At 35.9% G+C, this 18,770-nt stretch overlaps 1 protein-coding gene across 6 annotated transcripts in view; it reads left to right on the top strand.

Moving 5' to 3' along the window:
* LOC138323292 (caspase recruitment domain-containing protein 9-like) overlaps positions 1-14,859 on the top strand; it is a 45,066-nt gene extending 30,207 nt beyond the window's left edge. For 5 of the 6 annotated variants that reach the window (XM_069267786.1, XM_069267790.1, XM_069267788.1 and 2 more), the window contains 8 exons: positions 2,405-2,603; positions 4,687-4,843; positions 10,607-10,751; positions 11,096-11,156; positions 11,770-11,943; positions 12,893-12,957; positions 13,795-13,827; positions 14,203-14,859. In XM_069267786.1, coding sequence (XP_069123887.1) covers positions 2,405-2,603; positions 4,687-4,843; positions 10,607-10,751; positions 11,096-11,156; positions 11,770-11,943; positions 12,893-12,957; positions 13,795-13,827; positions 14,203-14,441 — 1,073 coding nt within the window. In that variant the 3' untranslated portion in view covers positions 14,442-14,859. The remainder of the gene's footprint in view (positions 1-2,404; positions 2,604-4,686; positions 4,844-10,606; positions 10,752-11,095; positions 11,157-11,769; positions 11,944-12,892; positions 12,958-13,794; positions 13,828-14,202) is intronic. The other variant, XM_069267787.1, reaches the window with a different exon arrangement.
* Positions 14,860-18,770: the final 3,911 nt, after the last annotated feature.

Genomic DNA, 18,770 nt, shown 5'->3' with positions numbered 1-18,770 from the left:
AGCACAATGCGTTCGATTCACGTGTAATTTCAGAATTGCAGATATTTAGACTGATTGCTGAGGTTACTCCCATACTTGACAGGGTATCCCCCATACTTGACAGGGTTAACTTCCATACTTGACAGGGTTAACTTCCATACTTGACAGGGTTACTCCCATACTTGACAGGGTTACTTCCATACTTGACAGGGTTACTCCCATATTTGACAGGGTTAATCCCATACTTGACAGGGTTACTTTCATACTTGACAGGGTTACTCCCATACTTGACAGGGATATCTTCCATACTGACAGGGTTAACTTTCATTCTTTTTCTGTCCCTGTAGTTTTCCCCAAAAATGTTAAAAACTGCACATACTGTGATTTCAAAAAAGGCAAATGTTTATTTACTAAATATATCAACTTTTTAGGTCACCTGAGATGAAGTCTCAAGTGACCTATTCTTATCGCCTTTTGTCAGTCGTCGTGCGTCTTGCGTCGTGCATCGTGCGTTGTGCGTCGTGCGTTGTATGTCCATAAACAATTTACATTTTCAATGAAATTTTGCACAAACCTTCTAAGGCATAAGGCCAATCAAAATTGTGAATTATATGGTCCCCACCCCCCAGGGGGCTGTGGGAGGGGCCAAAAGGGGTAAAATTGAGTAAAGTTTCAAAAATCTTCTTCTCTACTCACAGATGTGGTAGAATCAAATACTCTTCATAGATAGAAAGATCTTAAGGTCCTTTACAAAAATTGTGAATTACATGACCCTGGGGTCTCACGTTTCCCCCTGGGGAGGGGGTCAAGTTTACTATAGTTTATATAGGGAAAACACATTTATGAGCACTTTTTGCTCAATTTTCATAGGAAACGAGTCAAACTTGCTTAGAATTATTAGCCTGAGATAGCATTTTAACATCGTCCTATCTGACCCTCTGGGTGAAGAGGGGCAGGGCCAAAGAAAGGTAAAATATGTTTAAACTTCAAATATCTTCTTCTAAAATTCTGGAAATGGTAGAATAAAAATCGCTTTATAGATAAAAAGGTCTTAAGATGTTTTATAAAAATTGTGAATTATATGACCCTAGGGTCTCACGTTTCCCCTTGGGGAGGGGGTCAATTTTACTTTAGTTTAAATAGGAAAAATATATTAATGAACATTATGAACATTATTTTCATAGGAAATGAGTCAAACTTGATTAGAATTATTAGCCTGAGATATAGCACTTTAACATCCATATCAGTCCTCAATGACCCCCTGGGGACCAGAGGGGCAGGACCAAACAGGGTCAAAATGATTAAAATTTCAAAAAATACTTCTAAGTTCACAAGTTTGATGGAAGCAAATACTCTTCATAGACTAAAAAGTCAAATTAAATAAAATTTTATAAATCACTGACCAACTTCAAGGCCTAGTATATAGTGTTTATATGTCTTTAAATTTGTTTCATTATATATTCAAACTCAGGTGACCGTTAAGGCCCATGGGCCTCTTGTTATTTTACTTTGTCAAAAACTTGATTAAAATTGTTGCACTGTAACAAAAAGGAATCTAAATCAATTTGACATATTCAAAATCAAAGAATAATTAACACATATTGTATCAAAACCATTTTAATAGTCTTTTTACTGGATAATCATCAACGAAATATGTGAAGACATATGAACTTCCGATTGTGATGATCATTAGGTCAAAGTTCAGCAGGCACATGAAGCATGACTTAGGGATCAAAGGTGATATGAAAGTTCAATTGAACTACACAGTTTACTGTTTGTCATTTGCAAAAAAAGGTCGACCAGAAAGCGGAAGCTCAAAAACCACGACGTTGTGGAACGACTTCGTCATCCAGCTGTTCCACTAATCTCGTTTCTCGTTGTATAAGAGTGTCATAATTATAAATGTAATATCAAAACCTTTCAATAATTTTTATTTTCAATAATTATTGTAATGTAAATATATGATTTGAATGTATTTTTCTAATTTTCATAGTGGCAATGAATACCAGAAGCTATCTACATATCTTACGAGGAGCGCTAACGCGCTCCACGGGATATGTAACGTTAGATAGCTTCTGCTATTCATAGCCGCTATGAAAATTAGAACAATACATTCAATCCCTATATGATGTTTTACAAGTTCTGGTGTGCAACAAATATGTTCCACGCATGCAGGCTGTCTTGCCCTCAGTAAGACAGAGAAATCTTACCCTCAACGGAGGTGAAGCTGTCTCTGTTCGATGGGGTAGAAAACTCCATATTTAGGTGGGATAGGGAAAAGACAGCTCTCACAGACTAGACAATAGCATGATTGGAGATATAAAGGGCTGTGTCTATTATGTATTAGAATTGATTTGATCTTGTCTATATCTCTTTCAAAAATAGTATGCTTCATTTTATACTGTGGCTTCTTTTTCATTTAAAGAAGATGAGGATGATTATAATGCACCAAGAAAGATCTGTCGACAGCGCAAGCTTATAGACGGCCAGTTTGTAACTGAGGACGTGGAGAACACAGGTGAAGAAGATAAATCCTTCAAGTCAGACGAGTCGTACCATACATCAGAAGATAACAGTCAGTATCCAGTACTGGACGACATGCTGGCCTCATACATACAGTCATCGTAAGTCACAATAGCTGTAGCTGGCCTCATACATACAGTCATCATAAGTCACAATAGCTGTAGCTGGCCTCATACATACAGTCATCATAAGTCACAATAGCTGGCCTCATACATACAGTCATCATAAGTCACAATAGCTGTAGCTGGCCTCAAATATACAGTCTTAGTAAGTCACAATAGCTGTAGCTGGCCTCATACATACAGTCATCATAAGTCACAATAGCTGTAGCTGACCTCATACATACAGCCTTAGTAAGTCACAACAGCTGTGACTGGCCTCATACATACAGTCATCATAAGTCACAATAGCTGTAGCTGGCCGCAAATATACAGTCATCGTAAGTCACAATAGCTGTGACTGGCCTCATACATACAGTCTTAGTAAGTCACAATAGCTGTAGCTGACCTCATACATACAGTCATCATAAGTCACAATAGCTGTAGCCTTATACATACAGTCATCATAAGTCACAATAGCTGTGACTGGCCTCATACATACAGTCTTAGTAAGTAACAATAGCTGTAGCTGGCCTCATACATACAGTCATTTTAAGTCACAATAGCTGTAGCTGACCTCAAATATACAGTCATCATAAGTCACAATAGCCGTAGCTGACCTCATACATACAGTCTTATTAAGTCACAATAGCTTTAGCTGGCCTCATACATACAGTCATCGTAAGTCAAAATAGCTTTAGCTGGCCTCATACATACAGTCATCATAAGTCACAATAGCTTTGACTGGCCTCATACATACAGTCTTAGTAAGTCACAATAGCTGTATCTGGCCTCATACATACAGTCATCATAAGTCACAATAGCTGGCCTCATACATACAGTCATCGTAAGTCACAATAGCTGTAGCTGACCTCATACATACAGTCATCATAAGTCCCAATAGCTGTGACTGGCCTCATACACACAGTCATTGTAAATTGTAAGTCAGAATAGCTGCCTGTAGTTCCTAAGTTGAGTTTTAAGAAATTTCTTTCACTTGTTTTTGCTAGGTTTGTTGTAAAGTGACCTTAGCCAAAGTTGTTTACGTGCATGGCCCTCATAATATGTAAACTATAAATGTAAAAATCAAAAAGTAATTACTGGTTCTCATCAATGAGCTAAAATCTGGAAGTGAATTAGATAAGGACAAGTTTTACCAATTTTTAGCTCGCCTATTCGAAGAATAAGGGGAGCTAATGTTGTCACCCCGGCGTTGGCGTCAGCGTTGGCGTCCCATTTCATGTTAAAGTTTTTGAGCAAGTTTCTGTTTCGTCAATTGTTTAAGCTTAATTAAGTCATCATAAATGTTTATGATTTTATTTTCCTAATGTGTATGGATGCTGAACGTGATAATACAACCAATTTGGGGCCCTTTAGGGTTTTTTTGAGTCTGTTCATTTGTCATATTTCCATGTTAAAGTTTTTGAGCAAGTTTCTATTTTGTCTATTGTTTAAGCTTAAGTCATCATAAATGTTTATGATTTTATTTTCCTAATGTGTATGGATGCTGAACGTGATAATACAACCAATTTGGGGCCCTTTAGGGGGTTTTTGAGTCTATTAATTTGTCATATTTCCATGTTAAAGTTTTTGAGCAAGTTTCTATTTTGTCAATTGTTTAAGCATAAGTCATCATAAATGTTTATGATTTTATTTTCCTAATGTGTATGGATGCTGAATGTGATAATACAACAAATTTGGGGTCCTTTAGGTTTTTTTTGAGTCTGTTAATTTGTCATATTTCCATGTTTAAATAGTAAATACTTGAACATCAACTTCTTTTGAATAGGCGAGCTTTGCTGTTCTCCAACAGCTCTTGTCATTGTACAAATGCACAATTTCTTTGCCTCGAAAACTGTATAGTGATCTGCTATAGTTTGTCAAAGTGCATAAGCAAGGAAATATTATGAGGAGATAACTGAGTTTAATGTTCACTGATGAGATGATTTATCACGATGCTGAACAAAGTATTATCCTATGGGAACACAAGATGTTTTTTAAAATTCCTACGAAAATAGGGAACCATGGGAAAGCTGTGTATCTTTACGTATTTTGATGTTTTCCATGTGCTCTTATCCTGTTTCAGTGAGTCAGATAATGCTTCGACGTACACAATAAAAATATCTACCCCCATACTGAAGGACAAAATAGAAATCACAGGTGGGAACATGACAGGAATCTACGTTAAAAGAATCATCAAGAAAAAAATACCCCACATTCAAGAAGGGGATAAAATACTGTCGGTAAGATTAAAATATTTCTATTTAGTCAAAAATGTCATGTTTTTATATAAGGCTATATACACCAAATGGCAGCTCCGTGTGTATATTTCAAAAGGAGTTATAATGGTCTGTTAATCATACAGAAGACATTGACCTTTAGGTAGTAGTATTCATCACTGATGTATGGGCCCTACACACAGACCTGGTGTAATTATTGTTTGACCTTGACCTTTAGGTAGTAGTATTCTTCACTGATGTATGGGCCTTACACACAGACCTGATGTAATTGTTGTTTGATATTGACCTTTAGGTAGGAGTATTCTTCACTGATGTACAGGCCATGCACACAGACCTGTTGTAATTATTGTTTGACCTTGACCTTTAGGTAGGAGTATTCATCACTGATGTATTGGCCTTACACACAGACCTAGTGTAATTATTGTTTGACCTTTAGGTAGTAGTATTCTTCACTGATGTATGGGCCTAAAACAGACCTGATGTAATTATTGTTTGACCTTTAGGTAGTAGTATTCTTCACTGACGTATGGGCCTTACACACAGACCTGGTGTAATTAATTTTTGACCTTGACCTTTAGGTAGTTGTATTCTTCACTGATGTATGGGCCCTACACACAGACCTTATGTAATTATTGTTTGATCTTGACCTTTAGGACGGAGTATTCATCACTGATGTATGGGCCTTACACACAGACCTGATGTAATTCTTGTTTGACCTTGACCTTTAGGTAGGAGTATTCATCACTGATGTATGGGCCCTACACACAGACCTGATGTAATTATTGTTTGACCTTGACCTTTAGGTGTGAGTATTCATCACTGATTATGGGCCTATCACACAGACCTGGTGTAATTATTGTTTGACCTTGACCTTTAGGTAGGAGTATTCATCACTGAAGTATGGGCCCTACACACAGTCCTGAAGTAATTATTGTTTGTCATTGACCTTTAGGTAGGAGTATTTTTCACTGATGTATGGGCCTTACAAACAGACCTGGTGTAATTATTGTTTGACCTTTAGGTAATAGTATTCATCACTGATGGATGGGCCTTACACACAGACCTAGTGTAAGTATTGTTTGACCTTTATGTAGTAGTATTCTTCACTGATGTATGGGCCTTACACACAGACCTGGTGTAATTATTGTTTGACCTTTAGGTAGTAGTATTCTTCACTGACGTATGGGCCTTACACACAGACCTGATGTAATTATTGTTTGACCTTGACCTTTCGGTAGTAGTATTCTTCACTGATGTATGGGCCTTACACAAAGACCTGATGTAATTATTGTTTGACCTTCAGGTTGTAGTATTCTTCACTGACGTATGGGCCTTACACACAGACCTGATGTAATTATTGTTTGACCTTGACCTTTCGGTAGTAGTATTCTTCACTGATGTATGGGCCTTACACACAGACCTGATGTAATTATTGTTTGACCTTGACCTTAAGGTAGTAGTATTCTTCACTGATGTATTGGCCCTACACACAGACCTGATGTAACTATTGTTTGACCTTGACCTTCAGGTAGTAGTATTCTTCAATGACGTATGGGCCTTACACACAGACCTGATGTAATTATTGTTTGACCTTGACCTTTCGGTAGTAGTATTCTTCACTGATGTATGCGCCTTACACACAGACCTGATGTAATTGTTGTTTGATATTGACCTTTAGGTAGGAGTATTCTTCACTGATGTACAGGCCATGCACACAGACCTGGTGTAATTATTGTTTGACCTTGACCTTTAGGTAGGAGTATTCATCACTGATGTATTGGCCTTACACACAGACCTAGTGTAATTATTGTTTGACCTTTAGGTAGTAGTATTCTTCACTGATGTATGGGCCTAAAACAGACCTGATGTAATTATTGTCTGACCTTTAGGTAGAAGTATTCTTCACTGACGTATGGGCCTTACACACAGACCTGGTGTAATTAATTTTTGACCTTGACCTTTAGGTAGTTGTATTCTTCACTGATGTATGGGCCTTACACACAGACCTTATGTAATTATTGTTTGATCTTGACCTTTAGGACGGAGTATTCATCACTGATGTATGGGCCTTACACACAGACCTGATGTAATTATTGTTTGACATTGACCTTAAGGTAGTTGTATTCATCACTGATGTATGGGCCTTACACACAGACCTGATGTAATTATTGTTTGACCTTGACCTTTAGGTAGGAGTATTCATCACTGATGTATGGGCCCTACACACAGACCTGATGTAATTATTGTTTGACCTTGACCTTTAGGTGTGATTATTCATCACTGATTATGGGCCTATCACACAGACCTGGTGTAATTATTGTTTGACCTTGACCTTTAGGTAGGAGTATTTATCACTGCAGTATGGGCCCTACACACAGTCCTGAAGTAATTATTGTTTGTCATTGACCTTTAGGTAGGAGTATTTTTCACTGATGTATGGGCCTTACACACAGACCTGGTGTAATTTTTGTTTGACTTTTAGGTAGTAGTATTCCTCACTGATGTATGGGCCTTACACACAGACCTGGTGTAATTTTTGTTTGACTTTTAGGTAGTAGTATTCTTCACTGACGTATGGACCTTACACACAGACCTGGTGTAATTTTTGTTTGACTTTTAGGTAGTAGTATTCTTCACTGACGTATGGACCTTACACACAGACCTGATGTTATTATTGTTTGACCTTTAGGTAGTAGTATTCTTCACTGACGTATGGGCCTTACACACAGACCTGGTGTAATTTTTGTTTGACTTTTAGGTAGTAGTATTCTTCACTGACGTATGGACCTTACACACAGACCTGATGTAATTATTGTTTGACCTTGACCTTAAGGTAGTTGTATTCTTCACTGATGTATGGGCCTTACACACAGACCTGATGTAATTATTGTTTGACCTTGAACTTTAGGTAGGAGTATTCATCACTGATGTATTGGCCCTACACACAGACCTGATGTAATTATTGTTTGACCTTGACCTTTAGGTAGTAGTATTCTTCACTGATGTATGGGCCTTACACACAGACCTGATGTAATTATTGTTTGACCTTGACCTTTAGGTAGGAGTATTCATCACTGATGTATGGGCCCTACACACATACCTGATGTAATTATTGTTTGACTTTGACCTTAACCTTTAGGTAGGAGAATTCATCACTGATGTAAGGGCCTTACACACAGACCTGATGTAATAATTGTTTGACCTTGACCTTTAGGTAGGAGTATTCATCACTGATGTATGGGCCCTACACAGAGACCTGATGTATTTATTGTTTGATTTTGACCTTGACCTTTAGGTATGAGTATTCATTACTGATGTATGGGCCTATCACACAGACCTGGTGTAATTATTGATTGACCTTGACATTTAGGTAGGAGTATTCATCACTGATGTATGGGCCCTACACACAGACCTGGTGTAATAATTGTTTGACCTTGACCTTTAGGTATGAGTATTCATCACTGATGTATGGCCCCTACACACAGACCTTATGTAATTATTGTTTGACTTTGACCTTGACCTTTAGGTAGGAGTATTCATCACTGATGTATGGGCCCTACACACAGACCTGATGTAATTATTGTTTGACCTTTAGGTAGTAGTATTCATCACTGATGTATAGGCCTTACACACAGACCCAGTGTAATTATTGTTTGACCTTTATGTAGTAGTATTCTTCACTGATGTATGGGCCTTACACACAGACCTGGTGTAATTATTGTTTGACCTTTAGGTAGTAGTTTTCTTCACTGACGTATGGGCCTTACACACAGACTTGATGTAATTATTGTTTGACCTTGACCTTTAGGTAGTAATATTCTTCACTGATGTATGGGCCTTACACACAGACCTGATGTTATTATTGTTTGACCTTTAGGTAATAGTATTCATCACTGATGTATGGGCCCTACACACAGACCTCGTGTAATTATTGTTTGACCTTGACCTTTAGGTAGTAGTATTCTTCACTGATGTATGGGCCTTACACAACGACCTGATGTAATTATTGTTTGACCTTGACCTTTAGGTAGGAGTATTCACCACTGGTGTATGGGCCTTACACACAGACCTGATGTAATTATTGTTTCACTTTGACCTTGACCTTTAGGTATGAGTATTTATCACTGATGTATTGGCCCTACACACAGACCTGATGTAATTATTGTTATACCCGCCCAACGAAGTTGGCGGGGGATATACAAATGGGTTCCGTCCGTCCGTCTGTCCGTCTGTCGAATGGTTTCCGGAGCATAACTCTAAAACCAGTAGAGATATTTCCACGAAACTTCATACACACATTGGTCTTATGGTCTAGTAGTGCCTTTTGCTATTTTTAGGTTTTCTTTTTTTGCATTTTTTCCGTAACCATGGAAACATTGCTGAAAATATCATATTTTTGTACCAGGTTCATTTCTGGAGCATAATTCTAAAACCAGATGAGATATTTCCACGAAACTTCATAGACACATTGGTCTTATGGTCTAGTAGTGCCTTTTGCTATCTTAAGGTTTTCACTTTTTGTACTTTTTTCTGTAACCATGGAAACATTTCTGAAAATGGCAGATTTTTGTACCAGGTTCGTTTCTGCAGCATAATTGGAAAACCGGTTGAGATATATGCACGAAACTCCATAGGCACATTAGTCTTATGGTCTAGTAGTGCCTTTTGCTATCTTAAGGTTTTCACTTTTTGTACTTTTTTCTGTAACCATGGAAACATTTCTGAAAATGGCAGATTTTTGTACCAGGTTCGTTTCTGCAGCATAATTGGAAAACCGGTTGAGATATATGCACGAAACTCCATAGGCACATTAGACTTATGGTCTAGTAGTGCCTTTTGCTATTTTAAGGTTTTCACTTTTTGTACTTTTTTCTGTAACCATGGAAACATTGCTGAAAATGGCAGATTTTTGTGTAAGAATCGTTTCCGGAGCACAACTCTAAAACCAGCAGAAATATTTCCATGAAACTTCATAGACACATTGTTCTTATGGTCTAGTAATGCCTTTTGCTATTTTTAGGTTTTCACTTTTTGTGCTTTTTTCTGTAACCATAGAAACATTGCTGAAACTCTAAAACCAGCTATTTTTAGGTTTTCATTTTTTGCACTTTTTCCTGGTTTTTTTCATACACATAATTTTCCACAATCAAACTTACTTCAGCTTTGATATCTCCATTGGCGGGGGATCTGAATGACTATGTCCTTGTTTGACTTTGACCTTGACCTTTAGGTAGGAGTATTCATCACTGATGTATGGGCCTATCATAGAGACCTGGTGTATTTATTGTTTGACTTTGACCTTGACCTTTAGGTAGGAGTATTCATCACTGATGTATGGGCCCTACACACAGACCTGATGTAATTATTGTTTGACCTTGACCTTTAGGTATGAGTATTCATCACTGATGTATGGGCCTATCACACAGACCTGGTGTAATTATTGTTTGACTTTGACCTTGACCTTTAGGTAGGGGTATTCATCACTGATGTATGAGCCTATCACACAGACCTGGTGTAATTATTGTTAGACCTTGACCTTTAGGTAGGAGTATTGATCACTGATGTCTGGGCCCATCACACAGACTTGAAGTAATTGTTGTTTGACCTTGACCTTTAGGTAGGAGTATTCATCACTGATGTATGGGCCCTACACACTGTCCTGATGTAATTATTGTTTGAAATGACCGTTAGGTAGGAGTATTCATCACTGATGTAATCACCAATCACACAGACCTGGTGTAATTATTGTTTGGCCTTGACCTTTAGGTAGGAGTATTCATCACTGATGTACAAGCCTTACACACAGATCTAGTGTATCGCACCTTTGAGGAGGCCACACACATCCTTCAGGCCCAGGCTGACCCCAGACATGCAAATGTGGTCGAGATCAAACTACAGAGAGATCCAAAGGGTAAAGTATATAATTCTTTAGTATGAAACAATGTAAGTCCAGTCCACAGTTTAAAAGGGTAGCCAATTACATGATTAAATGTGAAAAATTGCCAGTGGAAGGAAATCAAAAGGTCACTTCTCAGATTGAAGATGAAGATAAAATTTAAAAAAAAAAAATCATTGATTAAAGATTTTAAAGGTTTGTCAATTTGACAGTGGAAGATTCAAAAGATTAAATGTTGATTTTGGCACTGCTGAATTATACTAGTCATTGTGATGTTACATAAGTGGTATGCATATTTAGAAATATGTTGACCTAAGTTGTGCTCATGTTGACTTCCACATCTTGGTTTCTATGTTTAGCATATGACAGGGCACTTCAATGGATAATGCAGCATGGCAGTGGAGACCTTTTCTTTATCAGGTAGATGTGTGAATATTTTCTTTATCAACTCAATTTCTTGAGTTTTGATTAACCTATTGCAAACGACTGGAAAACTTATACCATACTCATGACAGTGTAGTGTTAGACCTCAATCTACATTCTAAATACCGGTACATACTTTGAGGAGAGGGAAAGATTCTGGCCTCGCTGGTATTGTAACAGGAGAGGAGAAATGTAGTGGCCAGAACGGGGCTTGAACCCTGGACATCGGAACAATAGCCAGATCACCCTTAAGCTTGATAAGTATAGGACCCAGAAGGATAATGGAGTCCCTGATATTGCTACTATTCATGGAATACTGAAGGGTTCTCAAACAAATCTGTCAAAAAGGTTTTTTTTGTTATTAATGTTCTGTACCATTTAAACACCCGTTTGTTTCAAGTTAACAAGAATAATTGAAAAGTAATGAGAGCCGTCACCAAACAGTATACATGTATCTGGTATAAGGTATTTATTCTATTGGACAAAAGTTGAAATATTCTAAACATAGCTGATATGAGAGTATTTTATCTGATCTGAAATATTCACTTCAGAAATGGATGTAAGGTCTCTTGTTTTCAATACTGATGAACTAATATTTGTGATTTTACAGAAGTAACTATAATTCAGAAAACGATAGCCACTGTACCAATATACAAACTGGAGATGTCTTTTGTGTTTCTTCAACCACCATGGGGACTGAGAGCAAACACTGGAAAGGTTTTAGATTTGACAAGGAGACTAACTCGTGGTCCACTGATCCAGTTACCTTACCAAACATCTCCGAGTAAGTCTTATCTTGTCTGTGTCAGTGCATCTACCTTAGTCCTGTAAATGCATCCTTCTTGTTAGTCTCCATCTAAGTACATTAATGAGGCTCTCCTATATCTTTTTTTCTGTTAGTGCTAGTGACTGATATAAATGCATCTCTATGGGAGCAGGTGTCAGACTTTGAGTAAACTTTGTTAACTCACCGTTGTTGACGTCATACGATTAGTCAGAGACTTTGTTGTTACCTGACTCTCTATATAATTGTAGATAAAGTAATGTCGACTGTTTCACATGAAATATTACTTGAAAATCTTTACAAATATATAAACTCTCAGAAACTATTGACTAGTTAATACTTCGTTGACTGGCGTGAAGAACTTTTGTATACTCTTAATTGTTGTAGTCATAATTAATTGTTGACCCAAATATTCTTTCGGCGAAAGACTTTCTTGCCAGCAGCTGCGCTGTGATAAGTTTAAGATTGCGGTTCAGGTAACAAAACAGTTGGTTCATGCTATATCAGTCAACAGTCAAAACTCTTTCCCCTAAGTTTTAGGACCAATCCTATAAACAGTTTATCAGGTTGGTCCTAACACCTCGGGAAAAGAGTTCTGACTGTTGACTGATATACCATGAAACAATTGTATATCATTGCATGTTTCTGAATACTAGGTAACTTCATTTGCCTCCAAGTAACTACATAAAACTGTAAACTTATATCTATTATTCAGAAGAGACAATCTCCACAGACAGGAGGCGGATGTTTTAAGATTTATTAAGGTAGTAGTCTACCGGTTTTGCCTCTGTTGGACTTCATCAGGACAAATAAAATTATCTGCTAAAGTATACAAATTGACGGCAAATTTCATTTATATTTATTACTTACATCAATTTATCATGTCAATAAAACTTACAAGATAATTGGTTAAAAACATTTCTCAACCTGATTACCTTTATCTTACCAGGGCTTTGAAGTTGAGGCGCGGATTGGTAGGAGGCAGGCAGCGCGGTCGAGCACAAGCATTCCGCCGTAAGTCTCAAAAAGAACTTTGTGTTTCAGGCATACTACAAATCTTACATCAATCAGAGGCTATATTTAACTGTAACAATCACTTGTCAAATATAAAAACGAATTAAGGTTTCATCCTGTTTATGTATTCTGATTAAAACAGGGGAGGAGGGGAAAGTGTTAGCCCTGTCCATTCTGTCCCACTGTAATAAGTCCCACTGGATTCGAATATTCAGTGTCTTGCATGTCTATTCACAATGAAAGATTAAAAAACATAAAAAATTTAAAGAACTATAGAATTAAAATCTTTGCATCCTCATTTTACATTTGAATAAACTTGCATTTAAGTTCATAATGAAACAACATGGCAGCAGCAATAAAATGGGCCTCTCATCTTTCTAAAATCTGTCTTTTCCCTTAGATTTTAGAAGTTTTGACTTACAACTCTGGTGTGGAATGCTTTGTAAACATCATGTTGTCCTATGTACCTGACTATGAATCTACTGTATTATGATTTATGTAAGAATCCGAGTCAATTGGAGTAAGAATACAGAAGTACTCAGTCAACCAATTTTACGTGAATTAAACCAATTTAATTATTGAACAATTGTTTTCATCTTTATGTTATTTCCAGTGCATGTTAATTCTTAACACTTTTTCAAGATTATTTCAATGTAAGAGTTTGCTAAATCGGTGAGAAATATTTATACCTAAGACTTCACATGTGAATTACAATATATTTTTTAACCTATCACCTGATTTTGGATTTTGTCCACATATAAGTCACACTGGATTAGAATAAAGCTGTGACTTATAATATGGCAAATACAGTACATACGTTTACTTACTCTATTTCAGATCGACCTTATTCAAGAGTGCTACCAACGAGATGTAAGTAACTTTGCTGTAAATTAAGTAGGCAAATGTCATATTACTGAACATTTGCTTTTATATGCTGAAGTTTATAATTGGCTATAGTCACAGTCAAATTCATTTGTAGGCTGATTTACAATATCCAACCCAATAAGCACTCCAGGGAGCTTAAATGATTGAAGCAAACTATTCATAAAATAATTTTACAAAGTAAGCCATAAAACAATTTGCAAAAGAAATCAATGAAAAAAACCAACATAGTTTCCATGTTATCAGTCTGCAAAAGGGGAAAGGGTGCTTATAAGGTTTTGAGAGGGGGGTGGCTTATTAGGTCGAATACGGTAATATAATTGGCTTGAGTAGATGATATGACTTGAATTTTACATGTTTTAGCCACCAGCGTGGATTACAGTCCTAACACTGAGACCCAGTCTACTCCTCTCCCCTGGAACTCTGGGTTTGATGGCACAGTACACTGGCGTAAGGAGAACAGACTACTATTGGCAGATGTGGAGAGGTATCGCCACCTACTGGGCTACAGTTCTGATGTATCCTTCACCAACACCAGTATCGACCTTGACGGGGAAACTTCCAGTTTTTGTAATTCAATCTCACTCTCAATCAACGAATAAAAGCTGGCAGCGTGAAGTTCTACTCATTCAGCCAGTCATGGTTTATAATACAAGTTTTGTGAAGAAGGCCATTGGTTTTACTTTCTATTTTTACATGCAACAATCCGATTTGAAATATCTGTCTTCCAGAAACAAATTCGCTTCATATTTCTTTATTTAATGTAATTATATATGGGGCATTTATAAAATAATTTCCTTTATTCAAGCAAAAACTAGCAAAGTAAATGTGATCAAACACATACTAAAGCCTTCCTAAAAATCAAGAAGCTTTGGAATGTCAAATGGATGAGTCCCCTTACTGTTAAATTAGTTTTCTAAATTGAATATTCACCTGTTTCTAAGGCAGAATTTGTTCTGATAAAATATTGTTGGCCTCCTTGTTTTCACATTTTTTTTTTTTTTTTTTTTTTTGCAAAAATATCACTGAAACAACTTTTGTGACTGAAATTATTAGATTTGTCTGAAAGTTTGTTTACAGTAATGCGATTTGAATGTCACTATTTGTTGTTTATTTGTAATAACTCCCATCTGTTTGTTATTGTTGTTGTTTATTTAGATTATTGACTGTATGTTATAACTTGTTGCTTATTATTGATGCTCACTAGTATATGTAAGTCATAATTTGTAGCTTATATGAAAAAAACACCTGTAGTTACATTTGTATGAACAACAGCATGTTGTTTAACTTTTATACTGGAAACCAACATATTTTTCGCAGCCAGTAAGAAGTCGCAAAAATACTAGTGAAAATTAGAACCATAAGAGTCAAAATCACAAAATTTTGTAAAAAGGGTCATAAAAACATGAAAGTAAGTGGCCATGGATACAAGTTAGTTTACAGTATTGAACCTTTTGTATAGACCAGAAAATTATCACAACTGATACTTATGTGTTACATATCAAACATTTGTGTGATGTGGATAAAATCCCAAGCACGATGTTCTGTTAGAAGTGTCATTGAGATGTTTATATTGTTAGTGTTTGTAATGAAGTCTTATTTATATATCCACATTAGTAAATGCTAAGCTTTATGTTTATACAGTAAACTTGCCTTCTTTGCAGCTATTAAAAATAGCCATTTCAAAACACAGCCATTTACTTTAACATTACTTTAACAGTCCTGGTTTGTCATACCAATTGTTGTAGTTTGTCATGCCAATAATCATGCTTTGTCATGCCAACAATCTTGCTTTGTCATGCCAATAGTCCTGCCTTGTCATGACAACGGTCTTAGTTTGTCACGCCAACAAACCTGGTTTGTCATACCAACAGTCATGCTTTGTCATGCCAACAATCCTGCTTTGTCATGCCAACAATCCTGCTTTGTCATGCCAACAATCCTGTTTGTCATGCCACTAGTCCTGGTTTGTCATGACAACAATCCTCTTTGTCATGCCACTAGACCTTGTTTGTCATGATAATGGTCGTAGTATGTCTGATGCCAACACACAAGTGGTAGGCACGGTTCCAGGTCACAAAAAATGGTTGTAATGTGGAAATAATAGTCTTTCTAGATTATGATTCATACACGCTTACCCCCTGTGTGTCTGTTATGCCAACAGTCCTGGTCCCAGTTTCACTAACATTCCTTCACTTAAAATTGATCAAAGGAAAGCATTGCAGAAGAAAACTCTTAAGTTAAGGAGCCTTCCTTAGCTTCTGTAATGATTTCATATGGATAATTTTAAGTTCAGGAATGTTCAAGAAACTGGGCTCTGGTTTAATTGTTATGCAAATGTCAATGTGCCTTTATCCTATGTCATTACTGCTGTTCATGCCTGGCTTGGTATATGACATGTTTAATATATGGTTAATATGTGAAGCACATGTTACAGTAAAGAATTGTTATAATAATGACATGTAGTACTTAAAAATCATTAATGTTCATATTATCATAGTTATCTTTAATATACAGGGTTCTTTATGTATATTCATATTTCATACGCAAGTGTGTTCGTTAAATTGTTCTTTTCTGTTGTGTTTTTTTTTTTCATTTAGTTATAAAATATTCTTCTTTTGTAAATCTTTTAACATGGTATTTATTTCATTTTTTGTTTGTTTTGCAAATGTTATGAACATTTGGTTTTAGTTTTATCTTTAAATCAGAAATCCAAACGTCTTTACTTTTCTAGATGTGAAATAGATTTGAACAATATAGGTGATTATACAGTCTTTGAACTTGATGTCTTTAGAACCAGCATATTTGGCCAAAATAGACAGGTTCCAGATATTCCATAAAATAATGTCATAATAGACAGGGATGCAGATAAGACAGGTTATACTGTAAAATATTTACATATCTTTACATTATATAGTTACCCGTGTGGGGCAGTTAATTGCCAGATACTGACTGCTGGTCGAATGCTTTTCTCCAGATACTCCAGGTTATTCTCCGCCAACAAATCTGGCACGTCCTTAAATGACCATGACTGATAATAGGACGTTAAACTAATAAAAATAAAATGTAGTTACCACATGTGTGACAATGCGATGTCAAATTTAAGAGTCAGAGTTACTTAACTGTACATCATGATTTGATGATTTCTAAGAAAAAGATGAATCTCCTCATTTACCAGGTCCACTTCCCATGTTAGACAGGTACATACAAGTTGACAATGACACCCTGTAAACATTCTGCTAGTCAAAGCATGTCTATAAAGATCACAAAAAGAAACGGACAACAAATTGGTCTTTATACACAAATTGAAATTGGCAACTTGGAACCCCCCAAAAATGGCAATTTAAGCTATGGCCTTTTACCGATATGGTTGCTATATGATACGTTTCAAGGCATTTTTTGAAAAATTTTAATGGAGGCATACCATTTCTGATCTTATTGACTGACTTTATAGTAAAAATGAAATCCCTTTCATACAAAATACGTTTTCTTCTACTTTTGATACATTTTTGTGTTGTTTTATTGTATTTTCAGAGGTTTTATTTTTTTTCTATAAATGTAAATAAAATAAGTATAGTAACATTTTGATTCTTTTTCATTTTTTAAAAATCAGTGTGCCATGTTTGTGTGTTAAGCAATGGAAAATGCTTGCTTTGAAGAGACTTCTAAACAGGGAAAATCAAATTATCTTTATTTATTTTAATATGCTTTCTCTTTTATTTTCTTTACACAATTTTACAGACAAAAGGATTAATTAAAGATGCTCCACCGCTGATAAATGGTAATTTTTCTCTATCAAAAATAGGAACAGACGATTTAGTATTTTTCTTCAGTTACAAAAGTTACTTACTTTACACAATTATCACCTTAAAAAAGTTTGAGCTTCCAATTTTACTTCAATATGAAAATATTAAAAATAATTAATTGGATCACGAAAAAATACCGTAGCACTATGTCTGATATGGAATGAAGTACTGATAGCGCATGCACCGAAAGCAAAATAAATTATTTTTAAATTATTTTTTATGTTAATGAGTCATATATAGATATGATTAAACACCAGTTGTTGTTAAAATAGTGGGTATCATTTATGCCCTGTCGGGGGTGGAGCATCTTTAGGGAAAGCAGCCATAAGCATGTTAACTTTTATACCTATATATGGGAGTTACGGTAAATGGTTGAAACTTGGCACCATTCCTATGCAGAATAGATGATTATTGCTTTTATATTAAAAATTAGTTTACTTTAAATAATTTGCCATGACAATATACATTTCATAGTAAACACATGTTAAACAACTTTTAGATTGAAAAATTGTCTATGTTTTTATCAATAAAGAATTTTCATATGAATTTGAAATTCTTTTATTTTATATACATGTTTTTCAAACTACTGTAAGAAAGTAGTCTATTCAACTGCCCACCCAACTCTTATAGATTATTCAGTGGTTGACTCCAACAATCCTCTGATATCTTGTATGTATATAAGTGTTGCCTTTACCTCAGTGTTACATTGTAACAGCAGATCCAAGAGATCTCGGTACCCACTGTCAAATAATCCTTCAACTGAGAGAATAATCTTTTCTCATTTTAAGCTTAGTTTAAGAACAGTCCAAGCAGAAACATGATAATTCTAATTAAGCAGTCACCTGCGTTTTTGGCTAGTGGCTACAAAAATGTGTTCCAATAATGATAATTTTCTGAAAACAAAGGCCAATTGTCATTCTGTTGACCATTTGTCTATTCCTGATGATTACAAGGCTACTCTTGTTTTACAAAAGTTATTGATTATCATGCTACACATGTATAATGCATGTACAACTGTAGACAAATGATACATATTGCGTACAAGTGATACTTGCCACTACGTACATGGAATAAAGTTTGTTTGTTTGATTAATTAACGTCCTATTAACAGCTATGGTCATGTAA

The sequence above is a fragment of the Argopecten irradians genome, chromosome 5 (assembly GCF_041381155.1).
Source record: "Argopecten irradians isolate NY chromosome 5, Ai_NY, whole genome shotgun sequence".
In the NCBI taxonomy this organism is placed as follows: Eukaryota; Metazoa; Mollusca; class Bivalvia; order Pectinida; family Pectinidae; genus Argopecten; species Argopecten irradians.
This window is presented reverse-complemented; position numbering and strand designations above follow the sequence as displayed.